Source organism: Protopterus annectens, chromosome 11.part0, assembly GCF_019279795.1.
Source record: "Protopterus annectens isolate FY-2018-M chromosome 11.part0, PAN1.0, whole genome shotgun sequence".
Lineage (NCBI taxonomy): Eukaryota > Metazoa > Chordata > Ceratodontiformes > Protopteridae > Protopterus > Protopterus annectens.
The window spans coordinates 1,323,676,281-1,323,698,665 of record NC_056745.1 but is presented as its reverse complement, the minus strand read 5'-3'; the positions used below and the strand labels follow the sequence as shown (position 1 = coordinate 1,323,698,665).

Below are 22,385 nucleotides of genomic sequence, written 5' to 3'. Positions count from 1 at the left end.
TGTTTTTTTATCACAAAGCCTGCTTGCTGGATACAAGGTTGCCTGTTAACATTCTTTGATAGTAAATTCAAATGAATGCAGAGACATTAACAGGATTTGCTTGAACTATACCATATTACAGCCAAAAAATGATAACATGACACATTAAATGGTTATGTTTTTAGTGGTCTGTATCTTCAGTCCCTCCTCCTCCTCATGTGCCGTCTCCAAATTGCATTGATTAGATAATGAGATCATTGTGTCATCAACAGAAAGCAGCTGGTCGGAATTAGTGTGCTTCTCACTTTGATAGACAACCTTTTCATTTTGCATCACTTTTTCTAATGCATCACTGTTCACAGCAACTTTCTACTGAGATGAAGCTCACTGATGGACTGTCATAAAAGACTAAATGTGCAAATGCTAATGTCAATAGGACAGGGCATGTTTTCTTACATTCTTCATGGTTATATACAATCTGCTAGACAAAAGCAATATATATATATATATATATATATATATATATATATATATATATATGCTGTTACAGTTATGCTGATTGGTACTTAAACTCCCTATGGTAAGCAAAAATGTAACCTAGTCATAAAGAACAGTGTAATAATTGCATTTTTGGGTTGTAACAAGCACTCCTGACCCTGCATGATAGGGATTTAGCCCTACTCTCCCCTTAATTATTGCTTATATTCAAATTCCCTGCAGCCCTAAACTGAAATAATATATTCTTTCAGAAATTTTACAGTTTTTGTCATTTAACTTCATTTGTTTTTTGAGTTGTGATCACTAAGCGTCATTTCAAACTTTTTGCAACTTTTTTAAAAATCTATACCACCTTAACCAACAACCTCTGGAAGACCTACTGACACATTTGTTTCCTCCTCCTCACCTAGACATTAAAACTCTACCTCAGCCTGGGAGAGTTTCTCCTGTTTTGAGAAATTAAGCTTCATAGTGTCTGCCCAGATTTATCCAGACTGAGAGGATGAATGAGAGTTCAGTTTTACAGCAGATGTCATCCCTGGAAGACATGTACAAGAGCTTACTGTACCTTTCGTTGAAGTGTGCACTTCCACAGACTCACATTTGTAAGCTATTGTGAACCCAACTTGGCATAGCCAAGCACATGTTGTTGGACCATACACTGCTTGTTATACACCTCTCTCTTCAGATGTTGGCAGTAGAGCAGCAGGGCACAGTGCCTCCTACTAACTCAGATGACTGAGCTGATATCAGCTCCTTACTCCCACGCCCCCTTGCTGGCACCTTCATTGCTGATATCACAAGGCAATCCTAGATCATTTGATTCAATGTCAAATCTTTATTCCTCTGTGCCAGATTCATAGATTGTTACTAGGCTAACGAGCCATGTGTGTGTGTGTGTGTGTGTGGGGGGGGGGGTCTTTCTAAGGCTAGCCTAGTTTTCCTGAAAGAATAATGATGTCCTATATCCAAACAGGGTATGTATTTATAAGCTACCTCTGTCCATAAAGGACATGGGTGCCAAGCCCAGTGTACATTTCTTGTTCCTCATCCATTGGTCTAGGTTGTGCTTAAACGTGGTGAGTCAACTTATGTTTTAAACTGCATTCTGAGGACTTGAGAAAAATACTTAATGTGGTAATTTTTTCTTTTTTATTTATTTTTTTCAAATGGTGATTGCTTTCATTTCATTTTGCTTTGCCCAATTGTATGAGTAATCAGACATGGATATAGTTTGCAATTCAAAATGCATGAGTTGTTTGATATGGTTGCAAGCATGTTTTGTCAAAATCAAATAATTCAAACTGATCTTCTATCATAGTCACAAATCAAAATGCATGCAAATGTACATAACTGTGAAGCTGTCCTATTAGTAATCACATGCATGTACACATTGTATGCACATATTATGCATACACACACACACACACACACACACACACACACACACACACACACACACACACACACACACACACACACACACACACACACACACACACACACACACACACACACACACACACACACACACACACTTAGAAAACAAATTCATGAGCAAAATCAACATCTCTCGGTCTAGCATCTTAGAAGACAATCACTCAATGTTGTTGTCTTGGTTATTCCATATTCAAGCTATACATAACACTGAACAAACATGTACATCCTGTTAGAGCATAGCTCAGATTTATGAAAAATACTGCCAGAATAAATTGCAAGAGGGAGGGTAAGGTTGTGGGTAAAATTTCCTTATAAATTGCTGAAGATGACACAATAGTGCAATGATTCAGAGCATCACATTGTGACCTATGAAAGCATAGTGCATCCTGAGTGCAGAATATATATTCAGTTTCCTGTGTCCCTTTTCTGCATTAAAATATCAACATTGACATCTATTTATGAAACAGAGTAAGTCTTCTCTAGAGCCACTCAGTACCTACTGAATAGTTTGAAATGCAGAGGCTTTTTTATTTTTAGTAAAATGGTAGGATGCCTGCATGGTTGGTATTTATCATGTAGTATTTTCATGTTTTTATGTTTACATGCTGCATCATGTGTGAGCCAAGAAAAGATTTTTCGTCTAATCTTTGTGCAGGACCCTGATCAACAGAAATTGTTTGTGAAGAGCTGTGGGTCGTGTTCATTTCTGCCGCAGGACTAGGGTCAAGAGTAATTCTTTTTGATCCATTCAAATCATCTTCACCATGTTGTGCCATTTTAGAGCTCTATCAAAATAAATGAACAGATGTATGTCAAACAGTAGTTATTACAGGCACGTCTAGTTAAGGGTGACTGTAATGAAAACTACATTTGTGCAACTGTAGCATATATATATATATATATGATATGTATGCGCTACACAATTAACTGAAAGAATGCAGTAGTGTAAATGTGGTAAATATTTACCATACATGGAACAAGTAATTGAAATAACTCCATAGAACCAGCAGCAGCAATGCATGTCACTGTTCTGCCAGTATGCAAGGATAATACTTCGCCTATGCACTCTAATGGTCTACGTTTAACTTGTTATGTTTGCAGACTCCACCACTCTGTTTATTTATTTTACATTTGGTTACTGGGAAAATCCAACTGGACACATCCATTTTTAGTGGAAGACTGGAGAGAAAATCTCTACATGCAACTCATTCCATAGTACAATAAAATGACACTTTATATTATATTATATTATTTATTTATTTATTTCCAGTTTGATTACCGGGGAAGTCCACTGGGTCAGAGTGACCCATTTTCAGTGGTGGCCTGGGGAGAAAAGCTCCAAGATACATAATACAGATAAGGTACAGAAATACACAGATGTCATTCTTACATAATATGGAAACAGTTACAAGTAAGTACCTTGAAAATATGCATAATAAGCAGAAAAGCATTGAGTGTGGACTTATTGTTTATACATTTTCTTTAGTGTGCACACTCAGATATTAGGTGAGAAGATGTTTTATATACATACTTTTAATTAAAATGAGGATACACTATACATGCTCAATTTCAGAAAAGGAATTAGTAATGGAAAGCTGTATACAATATTTACAATGTTGTACCATAAGAAATAAGCAGCTAATAGAGAAAGGAGAGCAAAGAAAATGCTCGTGGGAGCACAGCTGAAGGAGAGTTATTGAGGTTATCGATAGCTATTATTGTATTGATAGTTATTGATAGCTAATGGAGAAGGGAGAGCTTAGAAAATGCTCGTGGGGGCATAGCTAAAGGAGAGTTGTTGAGGGCTTAGGAACCAGAGGGGGAAAACCCCCAGGGGAATGGACAAAAAAAGATTAGGTTGGATGGTGGCAATTGCATTTCCATTTATATCACACAGTAAAATAAAAGCTATCATAGTATTGAAATAAATCAGACTATGCACATTTACTAGTATATTTGGTTTTCAATGAAGTATTATAATAATGATAAGTAATTAAAAGAGTGCATACTTGTCAAGTTAAAAAGAAAATAATGTAACTGGGAACAGAGAGTTGTAAGGAAGTTCCTGTATAGAAAGAGTCAGAGAATTAGAGAATTTTTTTTCAGTTGTATAAGAAAACCGTCTAATGTCAGGATGGAATGTTTACAGTTGGGTGTGCAACGGGGGGTGTGTGTTTGACTATCCAGGACTCTGTTGTGCTGTGCTCTGACATGACCAACTTGCCTTGATCTCTGCTAACAGATTTGACTTAAAAACAGTCCCACGACATCTGGGAGCTAATGATTTTACTTATTTTTTACACTGGCCTGATGCAAAGTCCTGTTTTTGTGCTGTGGTATTTTTGCATCTGAAAGTGGTCTACCTGGCTACCCCCAGTGAGATAATGTTGTTTCTTGCCTGAGTTACTATTAGCCACATACCAGTGTTTTTTTTCCTGATTCATAGATCCTAAGAGCTTACAAAGCAGAGTAAGTCCATGGACCATAGTCACTTTACCAATACTCACCTTAGTAGCATACTTCCTACCTGAAACAGAGCAAAAAAAGTCAGGCAGAGGAAGAATTTACAGGTGTCTCGCCAGTCATCAAGGTTTGTGTTAAAGGAAGTGATAGTATCACTTGATTTTATATGTAACAGAAAGACATGGGGGACATAGTGAATGTCATATTTATTTTTTGATGGAGAGTCTTTAGTTTGAGTGTTTGTGAAACTATTTGTGTTGTAGAGCCCTAGGAAACTGAGTAGCACAGAATGTCAGACATAAATCACCTTGCATGACACTATAAGAAAGAGCACATATGGATAAAGGTTCAAGTCTGTCTTGGTAACTGTCTTTATTCTGGTGGTTGTTTTCATTAAGACCTTCTGGAATCTATCTAGTTACATGTTGTGTTTGTATCGATAAATGCTAAAAGGTGAATTATGTTCTATAATTGGTTGGATTAGAGAACACAGAGGATTGATATCTTCTGATCTGGATATATATATATATATATATATATATATATATATATATATATATATATATATATATATATATATATATATATATATATATTAATTTGGTTAAACTTCCTAACCACTCTTGCTATGTGGTAGTCAAAGAAGCTCGAATTTTCAAATGTTCGAGTGTCATATGGGCGACACCATATGATTAAACTTTTGAAAGTTTGAATGTTTTAACGGAGATCTCTGTACAGCACGGAATGGAAAGATTTCCCTTTTCTGCACTGTAGTGCGATCTCGGATTTGGTATATTTAAAGAGCGGTGGGGGGGTGCAGGGGAGCTTGACCCTCCTTAAAATATTCAGGTAGGTTATTTGTGTAGTTTATGTTTTGTTTTTGGATGTTTGAACTTTTAAAAGTTTATGGTGTCGACCATATTTCACTTGAACTTTTAAATGTTCGCTTATCCAATATAGACCCATCAAAGAAAAGGAAGTTGTCTATGAATGTGCAAAGACTTCTGATAAATGAAACAATGTGGGGTAGAGTATTGTCTATACTGTAAGCTGTTGCCTAGATTTGTTTACCAAAGGTGACAATGCTGCATTTCTCCATGTTTAACTAAAGCCTGTTTCTAATATACCAGTGATTTGTATGATTTAGCCTTTGCTATAGTAACATGGTATTAGATGCTAAGTTAATGATAACACAACTTGCCATCATTGTCACATAGTTGTTTGTCTGGGTCAGTGCTTTTGAGATCCAAGAAGTAGATACAGAACAGAAGTGTCCCAGAACAGAGACCTGATGAATACCACTAGTCGCCTCTTTGCTTTCTGAGATAACATCTGCTGCTTTAACCTTGTGGATGCTATCTGTCAGCCAGTTTGCTATCCATTTTACAACATAAAGGTTTTACAATATTTTGAACCAATTTAGTTAGTAGGCAGAGAAGATCTGATGGGTAGAAAACCATGCTGAGATGAAGATGTATTAGCTGAGGTAAAGATGTGCTAATGCTGATGCAATAACTGCTTTAAACTACAGGGAAGAAATGATGTAACAGTTTAATCTGAGAGTGGGGTGGCACAGTGGGAAAGCAGGTACTGTTGTCACTTCACAACAAGAGGTTCTCTGGTTCAGTTCTCATCTGGGGTGCATTCTACACTCTGGATTCCTGCCACATTCCCAAAGACATGCAGTAGGTTGGTTGAACACTAAATTGGCCATAGATGTGAGTGTGAATGTGTATGTGTGGTATGGAAGAACAGCCATGGCATGACTAGCTATCGAGTGGGTTGAACATTGGCTTTAGATGACTGCTACTATGTTGAAGAGACACCCCAACCCCATATGCAAAAATGGGACAAACAGGTTGTGGATGATGGATGGAATCTAATTTGTGAGCACTACACAACTAGGGTTTAGTATAGCATGCATATTCACTTTAATATCAAAAGTATGAGGGCTGAAGAGGCAGTATTAAATGAGCACAGTAAGATCTGAGAGGGGTACACAACTCTAGTTTAGTCTTCTTCTTCTTCTTTTGGCTGCTCCCATTAGGGGTCGCCACAGCAGATCAACTGTTTCCATTTCCTCCTGTCCTCTGCATCTTGCTCTGTCACACCAACCACCTGCATATCCTCTCTCACCACATCCATAAACCTTAACTTAGGCCTTCCTCTTTTCCTGTTACCTGGCAGGTTCATCCTTAGCATCTTTTTCCCAATATACTCTGCATCCCTCCTCAGCACATGTCCAAACCAACGTAATCTTGCCTCTCTGGCTTTGTCTCCAAACCTTCCAACCTGGGCTGACCCTCTAATATACTTATTCTTAATCCTGTCCATCCTCGTCACACCCAGTGTAAATCTTAACATCTTCAACTCTGCCACGTCAAGCTCTGACTCCTGCCTTTTTGTCAATGCCACTGTGTCCAACCCGTATAACATAGCTGGTCTCATTACCCTCTTGTAGACCTTCCCTTTCACTCTTACTGGTACTCGTCTGTCACAAATTACTCCTGACACTCTTCTCCACCCATTCCACCCTGCCTGTACTCTCTTCTTCACCTCTCTTCCACACTCACCATTACTCTGAACTGTTGATCCCAAGTACTTAAACTCATTCACCTTCTCCCCCTCTACTCCCTCCATCCTCACCATTCCTTTATCCTTCCTCTCATTCACACACATATATTCTGTCTTAGTCCTGCTGACCTTCATTCCTCTTCTCTCTAGAGCATATCTCCACCTCTCCAGGGTCTCCAACTCTAACTCCAACTCACACAACTCTAGTTTAGTACAGACCTTAATTACTGCAGTAAGATAGCAATATACAAATTCTGGATAATACCAAGGGGATGAAGGCTGAACAGGTATCAGACACAGTATATACCAGAACAGCAGGGTGAAATGCTACTGATAACAAAAATTATGGTTGGATCAGGTAGTTGGTTATACACTTCAAGCCTTGATTGCTGCCAATAAAATAAAGAGGGTTTGGCTGGGATGACAAAAAACACATGCTTTGAAGAATCAGCAGACTTGGGTACCACATAATGTCTGCTTATATGATGCCATAAAATACATACTTCAAAGAGTCAGCAGGATCATGTACCAGGCAATGATTGTGCATATGATTTATTAGACTCAGTTGTCACAAGGCTTGATGTTGCCAGACATAGTTTCTTTTAATAGTTAGTCTACATACTAAAGGAAAAATAGATATCAATGCTTGTTAATGATGGCTATGAACTGGTATGGGAACAGAAAGTTAATTTTATAACAGCAGCAATTTGAGCAACTGGTCTATGGCCAACAAAAACTTATAAAGAAACAATAACAACATTGTGTAAGGCAGTGCAGCTGAACTAGGATCAATAAGGCATTTCTATAAATTGACACTGGCAGCAGTTTGCAACTCAGTGCAAGTTAGATACAAACTGCAGTATTAGTGGCAGACCTTAGCACCCATGCAAACTAGGTGAGGGGAACCAAGATAAATGTACAGAATGTTAACTATCATTTATAAACACTTTAAAACAAAACAACTGCATTTATACATTGCAGTCTCCACAGCTGCTGCATGTAATGCTACAAAGTCAAATCCGGTTAAAAAGGCACATAGTTGGAATAAATCACAATTTCCTTAATGTCTTTGGAACGAGGAGCAACGTCAAATCAAGATAAGACAGGTCAGTCCAATAGCAGTATACAGAAAGAAATGCAGCCAGTCTTGCTATGTAGCACAATTTAAAAGCTGCAGTTAAAAGTCGTAGTCAGAAAAATCAACTACAAATTAAACCTGAAACAAGCAGAGCGCCCAGACTACCAGTAAATTTCCTACTGTGACTAGAAAAAAGCCAGGTGCCATCGACTAAGCATTTATAGATGGGTTTCCCAATGGTTTGTTTTTGGTCCCTTTCTATTTAACATTTTAAGACCACCTTTATGGATACAAAATATATTTCAGCTGGCAAATTTACTGAAGGTTCAAAGCCTAATGCACTGTGAAAATCATAGTTGAGCACGAAATAATGCAGAACCATCTGGATGCACATTCTGAATGGTTTGCAAACATCTTAATTTTCTTTAACATCATCAAATATGCCATATCCCACTGTGGTTGTAGAAATCACAGGTATCCCTAATGTCACATATCATCAGATTTTGCTATCTGTGGATACAACAAGGGACTTAGGCAAAGACAAATTTAACACCAGTGTTAGAGCAATAATTAAAATATGTTGCAGCACTTTGATTGTGAATAGGGGTGAGGAAGTGCTTGTCCCATTATAAAGTCCCTGATCGTACCTATTATAGAATATTGTGGGGCTGCATATATAACAAGCTCCAAATAAAAATACTAGAGGGACCAGGAGATTTAACAGATTCATAGACTGAGGTCATAAGCTATAAGGACAGATTAATGGTTTTGGAATATATTCCATTAGTTCCAGATTTCCAATAAGAAATTAAGTGTTGTTATACAAATGTTTTATTAATGATCAGTAGGCATCATCATATGGGTATCCTTTAGTTCACATCATGGAACTAGAAATAATTATTTTGCCATTCCCCCAGATTTCCAGTGTACAGTTAATAAAAAGGAGCTTTTAGTAGGTAAGACTGTGGAATATGTTACATCTAGCTGTTAGACTAGCACCAAGCTTGAAAGTGTTTGAAAACCTGGTTGACACCTGGGATGCAGACTGGGTAGATCAGCTGGGGGCTAATGACAGCCAATTCCAAAATGTTCTCTGTTGAGGCTGTGACCTTTAGAAACAAAATATATTGCAATACTAACATCATAATATCGATTGAAACTTATGATATCAACAGCACACAAAACAGAAGCCTTACTATATACTTCCTCTAACATTCAGCCACCTAACAGAATAATATGAATGAAATATGCTGCTGTTACTTCAAAATGCAGCTGACAGTTTTTCCTAGAGATTCGTTACACACTAGCAAATGGTTCCAATCTCTACCTCACTTACATTCAACAAAACCTAGTCTTGATTTTCTTAGCTGACTACACAAGAAACAATGTAAATTAAAAGCTATCCCTTTTCTGATATATGGCAACATGAAAAGTATTGAACAGATTTAGACTTTATAGTTCCCAACTCTGATTCTGCTGTCTCTTTTTATGTATTCTCATCTGCAGATAATTTCATTAGTTGTTATACAGCTGCACAGTGAATGGGTCACAACACATCCTCAGTAGAATGGAAGCTGCCAATAATAACATTCTGTCAATGAGTTTTTATATACATATATATATATATATATATATATATATATATATATATATATATATATATATCCAGTTTATTTGTCTTGGTGATTGTTTCAGTTTTTGCAAGTCAAGCACTGCAGACCAAATTTCCCATCATAGGTAAGAGTCTCCTTTATATGTAATGGGATCTAGAGGCATTCCCAAGCAACCATAGTGATTTAATCACTCCAATGTGCCCTGGGTCTGTCTCAGTGACTCCTTCCAGTGAGCCGTACATGCTTTATCTCCCAAAGATGACACATAGAAACATACTTTTTAAGTTCCCGAAGCATCTCAAATGGCTCATCTTATCCCACAGGACCAATGGAGATCAGCTCAGATGGCAGAACTCCCCCTTTAAGACATTGTAGGGTTAATAATAATAAGCTTTCTCCAGGTCCACAGAACAGATGTACATTGCATGGGATAACTCCAGTAAACCCAGTATCTATGCAAAGACAAAGAGTTATTCCACATTCCAAAACCAGGACAGAATCAACACTTGTCCTCCTGAATCCAAGGCTCAGTTGTCAGACAATGTCTTCTTTACTGCAGCATGGTATATGTGTTTTCTAAGGTGAAGGAGTTTGAATCACCATCACCGGCAACTATAATGTGCCCTCTTATTCCCATTTTTTTGTTTTAAAAGTTTTAGTGTCTCTTTGGTAGTTTAGGAGAACATTTATCTCCTGAGAATCTTAAAAATGAAAGGGCACATGGTTATGACATCCTCACAATATTCACTGCTTTCTTCATTTCTAGATTGATTTATGCCCTGTAAAATTGGTAAAGGATCAGCTGTGTGTATGTCAACCAAAATCACAATAATGTTAAAGGTAGTGACCACACAGGTTTTAGGTGCAGCTGTATTTCTCCTCATTAAATCAAAAGCAATAAGTTATGCCCCAAAACAATGTCTAAAAATATTCCAGTGCAATTATATTGGAAAACACCTAATCAGTTTCCAAGATATCACTGTATAAGCATGTAGCAAACTCAGACAAGTATGGCTATACGTATATGCAAGATGCTTTATACTAGGTCTCTATCAAATGTAAGACTGTCACTTCTTCTCATGGGGGAACACAGTACATGTCTAGAACAGACCTGCTTTGATGTGGCATTACCTCAGGTGGGAGAACAAGCATATTCCACCATAAAAGTGGCATTTGATATTAGTAGAACAACATCATCCCAAATAATTCCTTTATTGATAATGGTAGAGTTTCATTAGGCTAATGATTTTAAGGTTAAATATTCTGTTTATTCTGCAATACCTTATTTTTTTAATTATGAAATAAATTAAACCATAATTTAAAAATGATCAAATAAATTAAACCATAATTTAAAATTTAAGGTTAAATATTCTGTTTATTCTGAACTACCTTATTTTTTAAATTATCGAATTACACCATAATTTAAAGTTGATCGATAGATTAAAGTTATCAGCTGTCAATTACTAGCTGACAAATAGCCCATTTTATTTAAAATATTGTGTTAAAAATAAGTAGGACAAAACAGAAAATTAAGGACTACCTCATTAATGTTGTTAACATTCTTCTGTTCATCCTTGCTTCTAAACTGCTGAATATATGTAAAAGAAGCCATATCAGCTGCGCCCTCAGCATGTAGGCAATCTCTGTTGCTGCTTTCCTCTGTTGTGCTGATAACAGCAACATTAGTCATGCTACTTCCAACATCAGTGTCCACTGATACGTGGTTGATATTTGCAATTTTCTGTAAAAACAAGATGAATATCTTTAGCTTGAAGAAATCGAACCTGCAGAAAGAGTAAGTTAGTTTTATTGCTTAACAGCCTACCACATCCAGAATAATGGTTCAGCTCCTAAAGATACAGTTCCACAAAAAAAAAGAAGGAGATTTATTTGGGTCAAAATGTATATTGTTGCAGGTTTAGTAACAGGAGTGTAATGACGAAATGACAAATGATCATACTAGACAGAAAAGAAGGAATGTGGTGTTCTATAAATAGTCCCTGTAATAAAAAAATTAATACTGATCAATAATGTTATTCAAAATAGACCAGACCTAGCAAAGATTGTAAAAATGTGATACTTCACTTAGTAAATAGAGTGGCTCTAGAACAGACTGTATATGGCAGGATAAAAACAGTGAAGTTCCAAATACAAGTCAGATGGATGTGGTAAGGCTTATCAAGTCAAATAAGCTCAGTGAACTATTTTGTTAAGATTGAATTGGCACACCAAAACAAACAGATCCAATCCTCATGCATGTTGTTTTGTATGTTCTCCACTGGCAATCTCAAAAACAGATCACAAACAGTCATTAATAACCAACCCAACGCAAAGCATACCTCTCAACCACTTAGAGCAAGACATCTGGACAAAGCCATAAATAAAAGAGGGACAGAGGCCCAAAAATAGGGACATTTTTTAAATATTGCTCTTAGAAACTTCAAAAGTTGATAGAATAGCAGGTTTTGTATTAGCATGATTTTTTGATGGGCATGAAGTCAGAAACTCAAATGTATGTAATTATTTTCTAACTTCAATCTTTAATGGTTTATCGCTAATTTGTCAGAAAAACACAGTTTTATGACTAAAAACATGAGGCCAAAATCTGGACATTCTGCAAAAATCTGTAGAGTTGAGAGGTATGACAGCAAGATCTCCTCAGAAGTGGAGATCACAATGCTATTTTCAATATCAGGTCTATCTGCTTCCTTTCTCAAAAAGTATCTCCCAATATCACCCCAAAATGCAAAGAACATTCATTGTTACACACCAATCACTACCCCTAACATTAAATACTGACTAACTAATACTGTTGTGTATTTCTTTTACTGAGGTAACCCTTTCATCTCACATTACACCCTCTTCCATATCTCCCATTTATTTTTGTGTACCTTATTCTGTGGGATACCATCCACTTCTATCTTTCTTTTCTGAACATTCCCAGTAATTAACATAATATATTTTATTAAATGAAGGTCTGGACTCTACTATTTTCTAGTTAGCTCTTTCTTTGCTGTCATCAAAATAAGAGCAATAAATGCCTTCTTAGCACACATTAAAAAAATAATAGCTTGGTAACACTCCCCAGAATAACCATACAGTGCTTCGCTCCCTAGATCTCCCTGTACTTAATATAGCATTGTCTAAGTTTACACACTCTCACAGAAAGTTTATTATTTTTGAATAAATGGTTTCTGGACTCAATGAGCAGTAAATTTCCTAAGGAAAACCCCAATAAAATAAAGATGAAATGAGCGAATCAGTATTTCATTAAGACATACAACAGAAAAAAATGGGCTGATTAAGTTGGCCATGCAGTTCTCAGGTATGAAATCTATTGGCACAGATGACATGCACACAGGAAGGAAGCAGCTTTGTATAATTACATTGTCAGATCTGACCGATGTCTTCTCTTTGATGCACTTATCTTTAATGATAACTTCTGTGCTGCATTTACTAACCAGATGACTGCTGCCTTCTGTCTGGGTTTGTGAAACAGGTTCAGCATTACTTGTGTGTGGTGTCATAGCTCTGAGAAGACCATGTTGATCTTTTATTAATTCTTCTGCTTGCTGTTGTGTTGATTGTTTCTGTAAGAACATAAAGAAGGAAAGATAATTTTCTGCGCCTTAATTACTGGGCTCGATTTGGCACATTTGGAATGAGATATTCTTATTTGTTCTACTGAAGTCACAGAGCTCCAGCAAGTTTTAAGTTAGCATTTTTGATTTTGGAATTGCAATATTTGGATTTCTGTTGTTTCCAAACATATACTGGTGTCACTGCTGCATTTGTGTTCTGTGTGATTAAAGTGACAGCTGGTCTCAAGTCTAGTTAGTTAGACAACTATGGGCCTACAAAAGTACAACAAGTAATTAGAACACAAACAACAATGTATTAGTATGTCCACAGCCAAGTACTACACCATTTAACGGAAAACTGAAATCAATAAATATGGCAATAATGTCAATGTTCTGTAGTCAGGATAGTAAAATAAACGGTTAGCTAATTAACTCGTAAATGCAAGATATTACAGAAATGCCTTGAGAGATCTCGTGAAGCACCCGATTATGGCATTATCCGTAATCTGACATGGTAGTGAAATATGTAGGATGTGTTGGGTCCAGAATATATAGATTAAGGACTGAACAAGCCAAGGGAATGCTGGAAAGAATGAATATGAATATGAATATTAATATGAATATGAATATGAATATGAATGTGAATATGCTACTTTATCAGTCACCTTATCTAAAGGCCAGCTTGGAGAAGGGAGAAGATGTTTTACAGACATTTGATATCAAGAGTTGATCCTTGTCGATTGTAGAAGTCTAAAGTTTTCTTCAGCAGAGGTGGAACAGTACCTGTCCTTGAAGATTTTTTTTATTTTTTTTTATTTATGGTTTGCAGCAGAAACACTCTCTGATAGAAAGGTAGAATCACTAAACAATGTCAATTCAAAATAAAATGATCCATAATTCTGTACTGTATTAAATAACAAACTTGCTTTAAACAGAGCTAGACAGAATATTTATGCTGATATGTACAGATGAGTGATTCCTAAAGTTGGTTGCTAACATGAGTAATATGTCATGATTTTTTTGTTCACTGAGACTGTATGCCACAGTTTGTGAAAATCTCTAACATCCTTGGATTGATGGTGTTGAAGGGAAGGACATCTGATGTTATAAAGTATCAGATGAAAATTTCATCTTTGAGGAAGCAATTTAGTTAAGAGCACTGGGTAAGGTTGAGAACATTATAGCAATAAAAGGGAAGAAAAATTGTTTCTTAGTATAATTGGTAAAACCTTTTCCTAGGTGAGGTATATATATTATATATGGGTCTATAGTAGATACTCAAAGTTACTGAACTTTGAATACGATATGGTTGACACCATATCATCGAAGTTCAGTAACATTGAATACCTAATAAAAACAGTAAAAAAGTCAGGAAACAAAACTACTTGCTGTAAGAAGGGAGGCAAGCCCCCCTGCACCTCCCCCACACCCCCCGCTACTTAAATATAACAACTCCGAGACCACACTACATTGAACTAAACAGAAATCTCTCCTTATGGAGATTTCCGTTTACCTCTTCGATGTTCTGCGGTTTTGTTGTTCACGTGTCGACAATGTCAAATTCGACATTGTCGGCATTCGCAGATTCAATATAGACCCATTTTATATATATATATATATATATATATATATATATATATATATATGTATATACACACACATACACATATATACATCTCTAACCATCTTTCCATAACACAACATACTTTCATTTCTGTGAAAAATGGCTAACTGAACACCAGCATATACTTAACCCCAAAAAGACTAAGCTCCTTCTCTTTCTACCCAAATCCAAGTCGATTTTATTTAAACGAAAAACGCATTATGTCAAACACCACTCCATCAACACATATACACCGAACCAGGAAATAATAGAATGCACAAAACCGTGAAATTACCGCAAAATTCAAAATGTGGAAGTGTTTTGGTTGGCCCGTCTGAGCTACAGATCCGTATGGTAAGTGTGCGATAGTTACGGACATTAGGGTTAGGATTACGGTGCAGGTTAAGGTAAGTGCATAGATAGGTAATGTAAGATGGGTAATGTATTTAACGTTTAGTGTAGGGTTTGAGGTAGGGGTTTGGTTAGTGTATGTGTGTGGTTTATTTATTTTGTTTGGGTATAGCTCTGTAGGGTAAGTGTGCGGTAGTTACAGATCTTAGGGTTAGGGAGGGGTTAAGGATAGTGCATAGATAGTGGTGTATGTGGGGTTTAGTGTAGGGTTAGAAGTAGGGTTTTGGTTGTTGTATGTTTGTGGTTTATTTATTTTGTTTGGGTGGGTAGTATGTTTCAGGCGGTGGGGTTGGCCAAGTATGACAATTCGGTATTTTGAGTTTTGCGGTTTTGTGCATTCGATTATTTCACGGTTCGGTGAATATGTGTCAATGGAGTGGTGTTTGACGTAATGCATTTAAATAAACTAGACCCCCAAATTTCTCTCTCACCACAAATCCACTTTTACCATTCTCTCCCTTGATAAAACTCCCATCACAGCTGATCCCCACATCAAATTACTTTAAACTATAATTGATGACCAGCTTAAATTCTACATCCATATACAACAGTGTATATAAAAAAAAAAAAAACAACCAAAAACTAGGCCTCCTCTACAGAAATAAAAAATTCTGAGCTCCCAAAACCTCTTGCTCAAGCCTTTCTCCTCCCTTCCCTTCTCTATGTCTTTCCAATCCTTTCCCATCTCCAGTCATCACTCCTCTCCAAACTCGAACAGTCCTATAACAGCATAGCCAGATTCGCCAGTAACCTACCATACAAATGTCATCATTGTCTTATACTGAACCAACTCCACTGGCTCGAATTCCCCCAACTCCTACTTCTCTGACAGCTACAGTTCACTCACTCCCTGCTAAATAAACTCTTGGCCTGCCCCTCACTCTCATCATTAGTATCCCACTATACTCCAGTTTGTCCACTCCGTAGCTCAGCCCAGAACCTTCTAGACATCTACAAACCTAACAAAAATATTGGCAAACTCCTGTATAGCCACTCTGTCATTCACGCCTGGAATAGGCTACCCCTTTAAATACGCAACATCACAAGTACCAGTTGTTTCAAATCTAAAGTTAAAAACTACCTCCTGAACTCCAAAACCTGTTCTTGCCATAATCCCCCATGAACTCAAACACCTCCTCTTGCCACAACATCTCCCAAATCTATGTCCTTTAACCTGTCAAATTCCTAAACAATATACTCTAAAAATTCCACACTGCAATTTAACAATAAACAGGGATTCTTGAGTAAAAGAAGTCAGTAAGAGTAGCTGTTATACCCTGCTATGCATACACTTGGAATTCATTTGCAACCTCTAATGTAATAAGTAACAGTGAACTGAGAATTTAGCACAAAAATTGAACCAAGTTGTTAATATGTTATTCTGCATATACTTGATTTCATGAATGTACATAATACTTGAACTTAGCTGTTAAACTTGGTTTCATTTGTACCTTTTACTGTATACTATAATTGGTTAATATTATTTTATCGCATTTTATTCATTTTTGCTTCTCTTTCCATATCAACAATGTTACAATTCTTATATATTTAATGTATTGTAATATTTATACTAAAGTTTTGTATTCCTGGAACTTTTCTTCTCAGGTCTCCACTGAAAATGGGCCAATGGCTCAGTTGGACTAACCAGGCTAACAAATGGCAAATAAATAAATAAATAAAGATAGATAGATAGATAGATAGATAGATAGATAGATAGATAGATAGATAGATAGATAGATAAATAGATACTCATATTGTTTGAAATTTCTGATAAGAACATCATTGGAAGATATATCTAGAATTTTATTGCATTTCTGGAGGAAAGTGTAGTGCATTGGAAGTAGCAAAGTAGAACATCAGTCAGGTAACATCAATATAATGATAGCTGTATCATTAAAAAATCACTCACCCCCAAATCACTAAATTTCATTTCATTAGCAAATAATCTTGACTCAGAAGCGTAGCTATCAAAGAATCTTTTCTTGTAGCACAGCATATGCTTTCATTAGTTCAAGGAGTATGAGTCATCTGTAACTAGAATCACATCTTAGAAAATATTTGCATTTACTCTAGTTTGCCAGTTCAGATAAACTATCCCGTCTTGACATGAAAAAACTGAAAAGACACTTTACTCATAACATTGTTACAATATCCAGTGCATTTGTAGCCTTATTCTATCCCTGAGATACTGTTAAAGAGCAAGCTGCATTGATGGCAACTAAAGCCAGAACACTGCTAATGTCAGGAGCCACACAGATTTCGACTGGTGTTACATTTTTTTCTGTTGTTTCAAAAACATTAAGTACAAACATTAAGTACAAACGCAAGATGGTTAACTGAAAATGTCCTAGAACAATTTTATTATGACTGTAAAAAAAGGTCCCAATGTAAAAACACATATGCAGACTTACATGAATATAACAGTCTGAAAGATGCTTTACTTATCCGTGTGGTCACTGCAGCCTTTGTGTGAAGGTCAGTAACATGATTAATGGTGTTACATTTTCTCCGAAATATCGCTTTAATTGTAAATCAGTAGGGGTAGTATACATTTTGGGTTGTTCTTGTGTTAATTTATGGTACATAGGACAAACTAAAAGGATGGTTCGAATCCGCATTTTGGAACATTTAAATGATATTAAAAATCATAATGAAGTTAGTCCTGTGGCCAAACATTTTCTTGAAAAACATGGTGGTTGCCCTAATAGTTTGAGGTTTTGTATTTTGGGTAAACCATTTTGTTTTGAAAATGGGGGAATTTATATTCAAAAACTACTTGAATTAGAAACTAGAATGATTTTGAAATATAATACACTGAAGCCTTATGGACTGAATTTGGAGTTAAGTATTTAAATTATTAATATTAATATAATTAATATTATTATGGGTATTATCTATTCTTAGACCAGAGAGAGTTATTCATGTTTTTGATATTTTATTTAATTTTTTGATATTATATTATACATTATGTGCATATTGGATGTATTACTTTAAGGCACTTTAAAAAATTGTGATCACTTTAAGACCTGATTGATGAATTAGTTAATTAATTTAACTAATATGAGAAGTTTGTGCTAATCAACATTACTTTATGTGTATATATACTGTTGGTAGCACACTATGTTTATGATCCTTTGAAGGCGAAAGGCCGAGGTACCAGATCGTAATAAAGAAGAAAAAACTGGTTAAAGTGTTGGTATGTGTTTGTGAACTGTTGTTGCTGCTTTCACGAGTGTGTTTGAAAGATGCTTTATGTCTGATCTCTTTAAAAGATAGGTTTGGCATGTCTCCACATAGTGAAGTATGCAATACAGATTTAGAAATACAGCTGTTTTGAGGTGGCATTATTTCAGAAGGGAGAACATATACACTTCACAATAAAATGACTTTTGGTATCACTGGAAAGATTTCATCTCTAAAATTCCCCATGCAGAGAATGGCAAAATGATTCACCCATCTTTAACAGTAAGCTTTCATATTCATTAAGGACACCATGGCATTCCTGGGTGACTGACATATCTGAGTGTCCAAGCATAGGTGGTACAACTTCTTGAAAGTGTAACTAAGGACTATTAAAAGATTGCTGTTATGAGTTACGTTCCTAATGCAGACTTACCAGACATTTAACTGCAACAGACTGCCCAGCTGTTTCTTATTTTCTTTTTTAAGGGGGTATACGACTCTTCCCTCTATACCATAGATCCAGGCTAAACTTATCTATTTCTCTGTAAAAGCAGCCGTTTCTATTCTTAAATAGATACTGCCACCAGACATATTTGTGCTGATTAGTGCAAATATGGCCTACAACAGCTTTAAACTATGCAGTTTGGGAAAATCTACAGAATAATATAGAAATAATACAGGAATGAGAGACATAGTATTGAATTAGACTAAAGATTTTAAAGTGGAATACTTTGCTTAGTCTGAACTACCTTATTTAGCTTTATAATTAAATATCATGTGAATTAGATTGAAATCTAAACTTGTTTGATTGCTTACAATTGTTAGCTGCCAAAATACGGTTTTGTTCAAGATATTTTGCATAAAGGAAATTAGAGAAACTAGAAAATTAAGAATTACATCATTGGTGTTGTTTGTATTCTTCTTCTGTCCGTCCTTGTTTCCAGACTGCATATCGCATTTACCAGAAGGCATATAATCTGTGTCGTCAGCACGCAGGTCATTTTTACTGCTGCTTTCCTCTGCCACATTGATGACGCTACTAGTCAAGGTACTTCCATAATTCATGTGCTTTCGTGCAGTGATGATGTCTGCAATTTTCTACAAAAGAAAAAGAGGGCAGACAACATCCATTGGAATAATTAACATAAACAGAAAGAGTAAATTAGCTGTATTATTTAGCAGGACTCAGGATATGCCTCGGTTCTCCCCTGAAAAGAGGCCACTAGCCTAATAGAATTAACCTGGTCAACAATGGATAATAACATAAATAAAATAGAATAAATAAATACATAAATAAATTACCTCTGCATTCATCTGCTAATGATACAGCTCCACCACATTGTAAGTGGAAGATTATCTTAGACCAAAATGTATGGTGCTGCAGATTCATTAGCAAAATACTTATGAGGAAATGCCCATAACAGTCGAGAAAAGAAAGTATGTGGTGTAGCTCTATAAACAGTGCCTGCAGTTTAAAAAAATGAATACTGATCAAGACTTCTTTTCAAAGTAGAAAAGGCCTCAGAAAGGTAGCATAAAAGTTGTGCTTCATTTAGCGAAGGATGTGTCTCTACAACAGGTATAGGGTAGGATGAAACATAAATCAGAGGGATATGGTAAAGATTATCAAGTCAAATATGATATATTTTGTCAACATCTGATAGCTGCAGATTAATTTAGTGGTATATCCGCAGTCAGCCATGCAGGTAGAATTTGCTCCATACACCCCCTTACATAATACAGCATCAGCTGAAGTCTGACAACCTCAGTGAAAGATTTATTTATTTATTTACTTATTTATTTATTTATTTAATTTTGATGGAACTGTCCATTGACCTTTCTGGATTCATCAAGCAGTACATTTCCTGAGGCAAATATGTAAGAAATCCGAAATGACTGAATGAGTATTTAGTTGGTTGAAGCATGCAATAAAAAAAAAATGGGCAGATTATGTTGACTTTGCAGTCTTTATAAGCTACTGTTATAAAGTAACAGTGGTGGAAAATCTATTGAATTAATTTTGATAACATGCATTACTTGCATAAAGGAAGCTAGCAGCTTGGTATAATTACAGTGTCAACGCTGACTGGTATCTTCTCATTGGAGCACTCTTCCTTAATGATAGCTTCTGTGATGCATTCACTAATGACATTACTGCTGCCTTCTTTTTCACTGTGGGTTTGTGAAATACATTCATCATCACTAGTGTGAGGTGTCTTGTTTCTGTGAGAATAATTCTGCTCCTTCATTAATTCTTCTAGTTGTTGCTGAGTTGATTGTTTCTGCAGAAAAACCATAGAGAGGAAAAATAATCATTGGTATATTAATTAGTGGTGTCCTGGTTCTGCACATTATGGAAGAAACACACTTGTTTGTACTGCTGATGTCATAGTGTTTTAATAAGTATTAACTTAGACTTTCTGATTTTTGAATATAAATATCTGAATTTCTGTTCTTTCACAACATACAGTGGTGTCACTGCTGTTGTGTTTGTGTTCATATATGAATAAAGACGCTGTTGGTCACATCTCAAGTTAAAATAAGGGTAAGTCAGACACAGCATAATAAGTACAAGCAGGCAGCAATTTATAATATGTATAAAACCAAGTGTTTCACAATTTAAAATAAGAGTAAACACAATAAAAATGCAAGAAGATCAGTGTCTACAGTTGACATGGTAATGAATTTTATAGGTAAGGTACCCAGCACTCCAAGTAAGCCTTAGTGCCAAGTCAAAACCTAGAAATTGCTATCAACTTTTTTTCAGGTGAGCAAAGTGAGTGAAATAGCTGATACTGGACAAATAGCTCTTTAAGTAAGACAGGACCTAGACCTTGTAGTTCTTAGAATGCCATCAGCAGAAAGCTTTAAATAATCATCAATGTTAATAGCAGCCAGAGGAGATCCAGCAACAAAGGTGTCATATGATTGCACTATGAAGAACATATGTGCTGTGGAGCTCTGTATATGCTGCATGTGGTCAAGGTATAAAAAAGCAGAATTCACATAGAAGGAGTTATATGAATTCAGATGTGAAGAGACCAGTGCATGAATACAAGTAAGAATGTGCTCTAAAGTAATGAAGTGCTTGAATTTACTAATGTTACTTACACAATAATGTGAAATATTAACAACAACTGTTACAGGTTTCCTACAGAAAAACTGATCGTCAAGAACCCCACCATATCCTGAACCTTAGATCCAAATTTTTGTCTGCTCATCTATAAATAAGGGTGGGATCAAGAACTGGAATAGTGGAGCCCTTTAACACAGTGAGAAGAGTCATACACATATGAGGAAGACTTTTAAATGACAGTTGCTATTCTAGTATAGGACGATATTTGGCTGTCTTCAAGTTGCTGCACACTTCTGTGGAATGGAGAGTCATAGCTGAACATCATCAGTATAAGAGTAATAAGTCAAACATCCTCTGAATGACTTCTCCCAGTAGATGCAATAGAACAATAGCACAGCATGGAGCCCTATGGATCTGTGAGGCAGAATCAAAGAAGTATAAATATCCGAGTCTATTATACAAATACAGTGACGTTTAAGACGCAGACCAACTGAGATCTGTGGTAGAGGGAGCACAGTGAATGGCCACATGTGCTCAGTCAGGTTCGGCTCCAATGGTCAAGTGTTAAGTGTTACAGAAGCTCAATAGTGAGCAACAAAAGTGTTTTCTCAGGCCTGCCATTATCTACCTTAATAAAGGATGTGATGTGTCCTGAATCCAGACTAAAGTACTAGCTATGGGGACTTAGAAAGGACTGAAGCTGATATATTACCTTCTCAGTGACCTTAAATAAAGGCCAGATTAAAGAAGGGGAGAATGTTTTACAAACTTTTGAGTATCAAGATATGGTTTCTTTACAAGTGTAAAAGATTTGTTTGAAATAGATGGAACATTTCCTATCCTTAGAAACGTTTTTAATTTTTTATTTACTTAAGATATACAATTG

At 36.1% G+C, this 22,385-nt stretch overlaps 1 protein-coding gene across 1 annotated transcript in view; it reads right to left on the bottom strand.

Moving 5' to 3' along the window:
• LOC122815066 overlaps positions 1-22,385 on the bottom strand; it is a 210,166-nt gene that overhangs the window by 128,723 nt on the left and 59,058 nt on the right. The window contains exons 9-12 of the mRNA XM_044087310.1: positions 20,496-20,705; positions 19,321-19,521; positions 13,047-13,235; positions 11,186-11,386 (exon numbers count right to left, since the gene is read on the bottom strand). Coding sequence (XP_043943245.1) covers positions 11,186-11,386; positions 13,047-13,235; positions 19,321-19,521; positions 20,496-20,705 — 801 coding nt within the window. The remainder of the gene's footprint in view (positions 1-11,185; positions 11,387-13,046; positions 13,236-19,320; positions 19,522-20,495; positions 20,706-22,385) is intronic.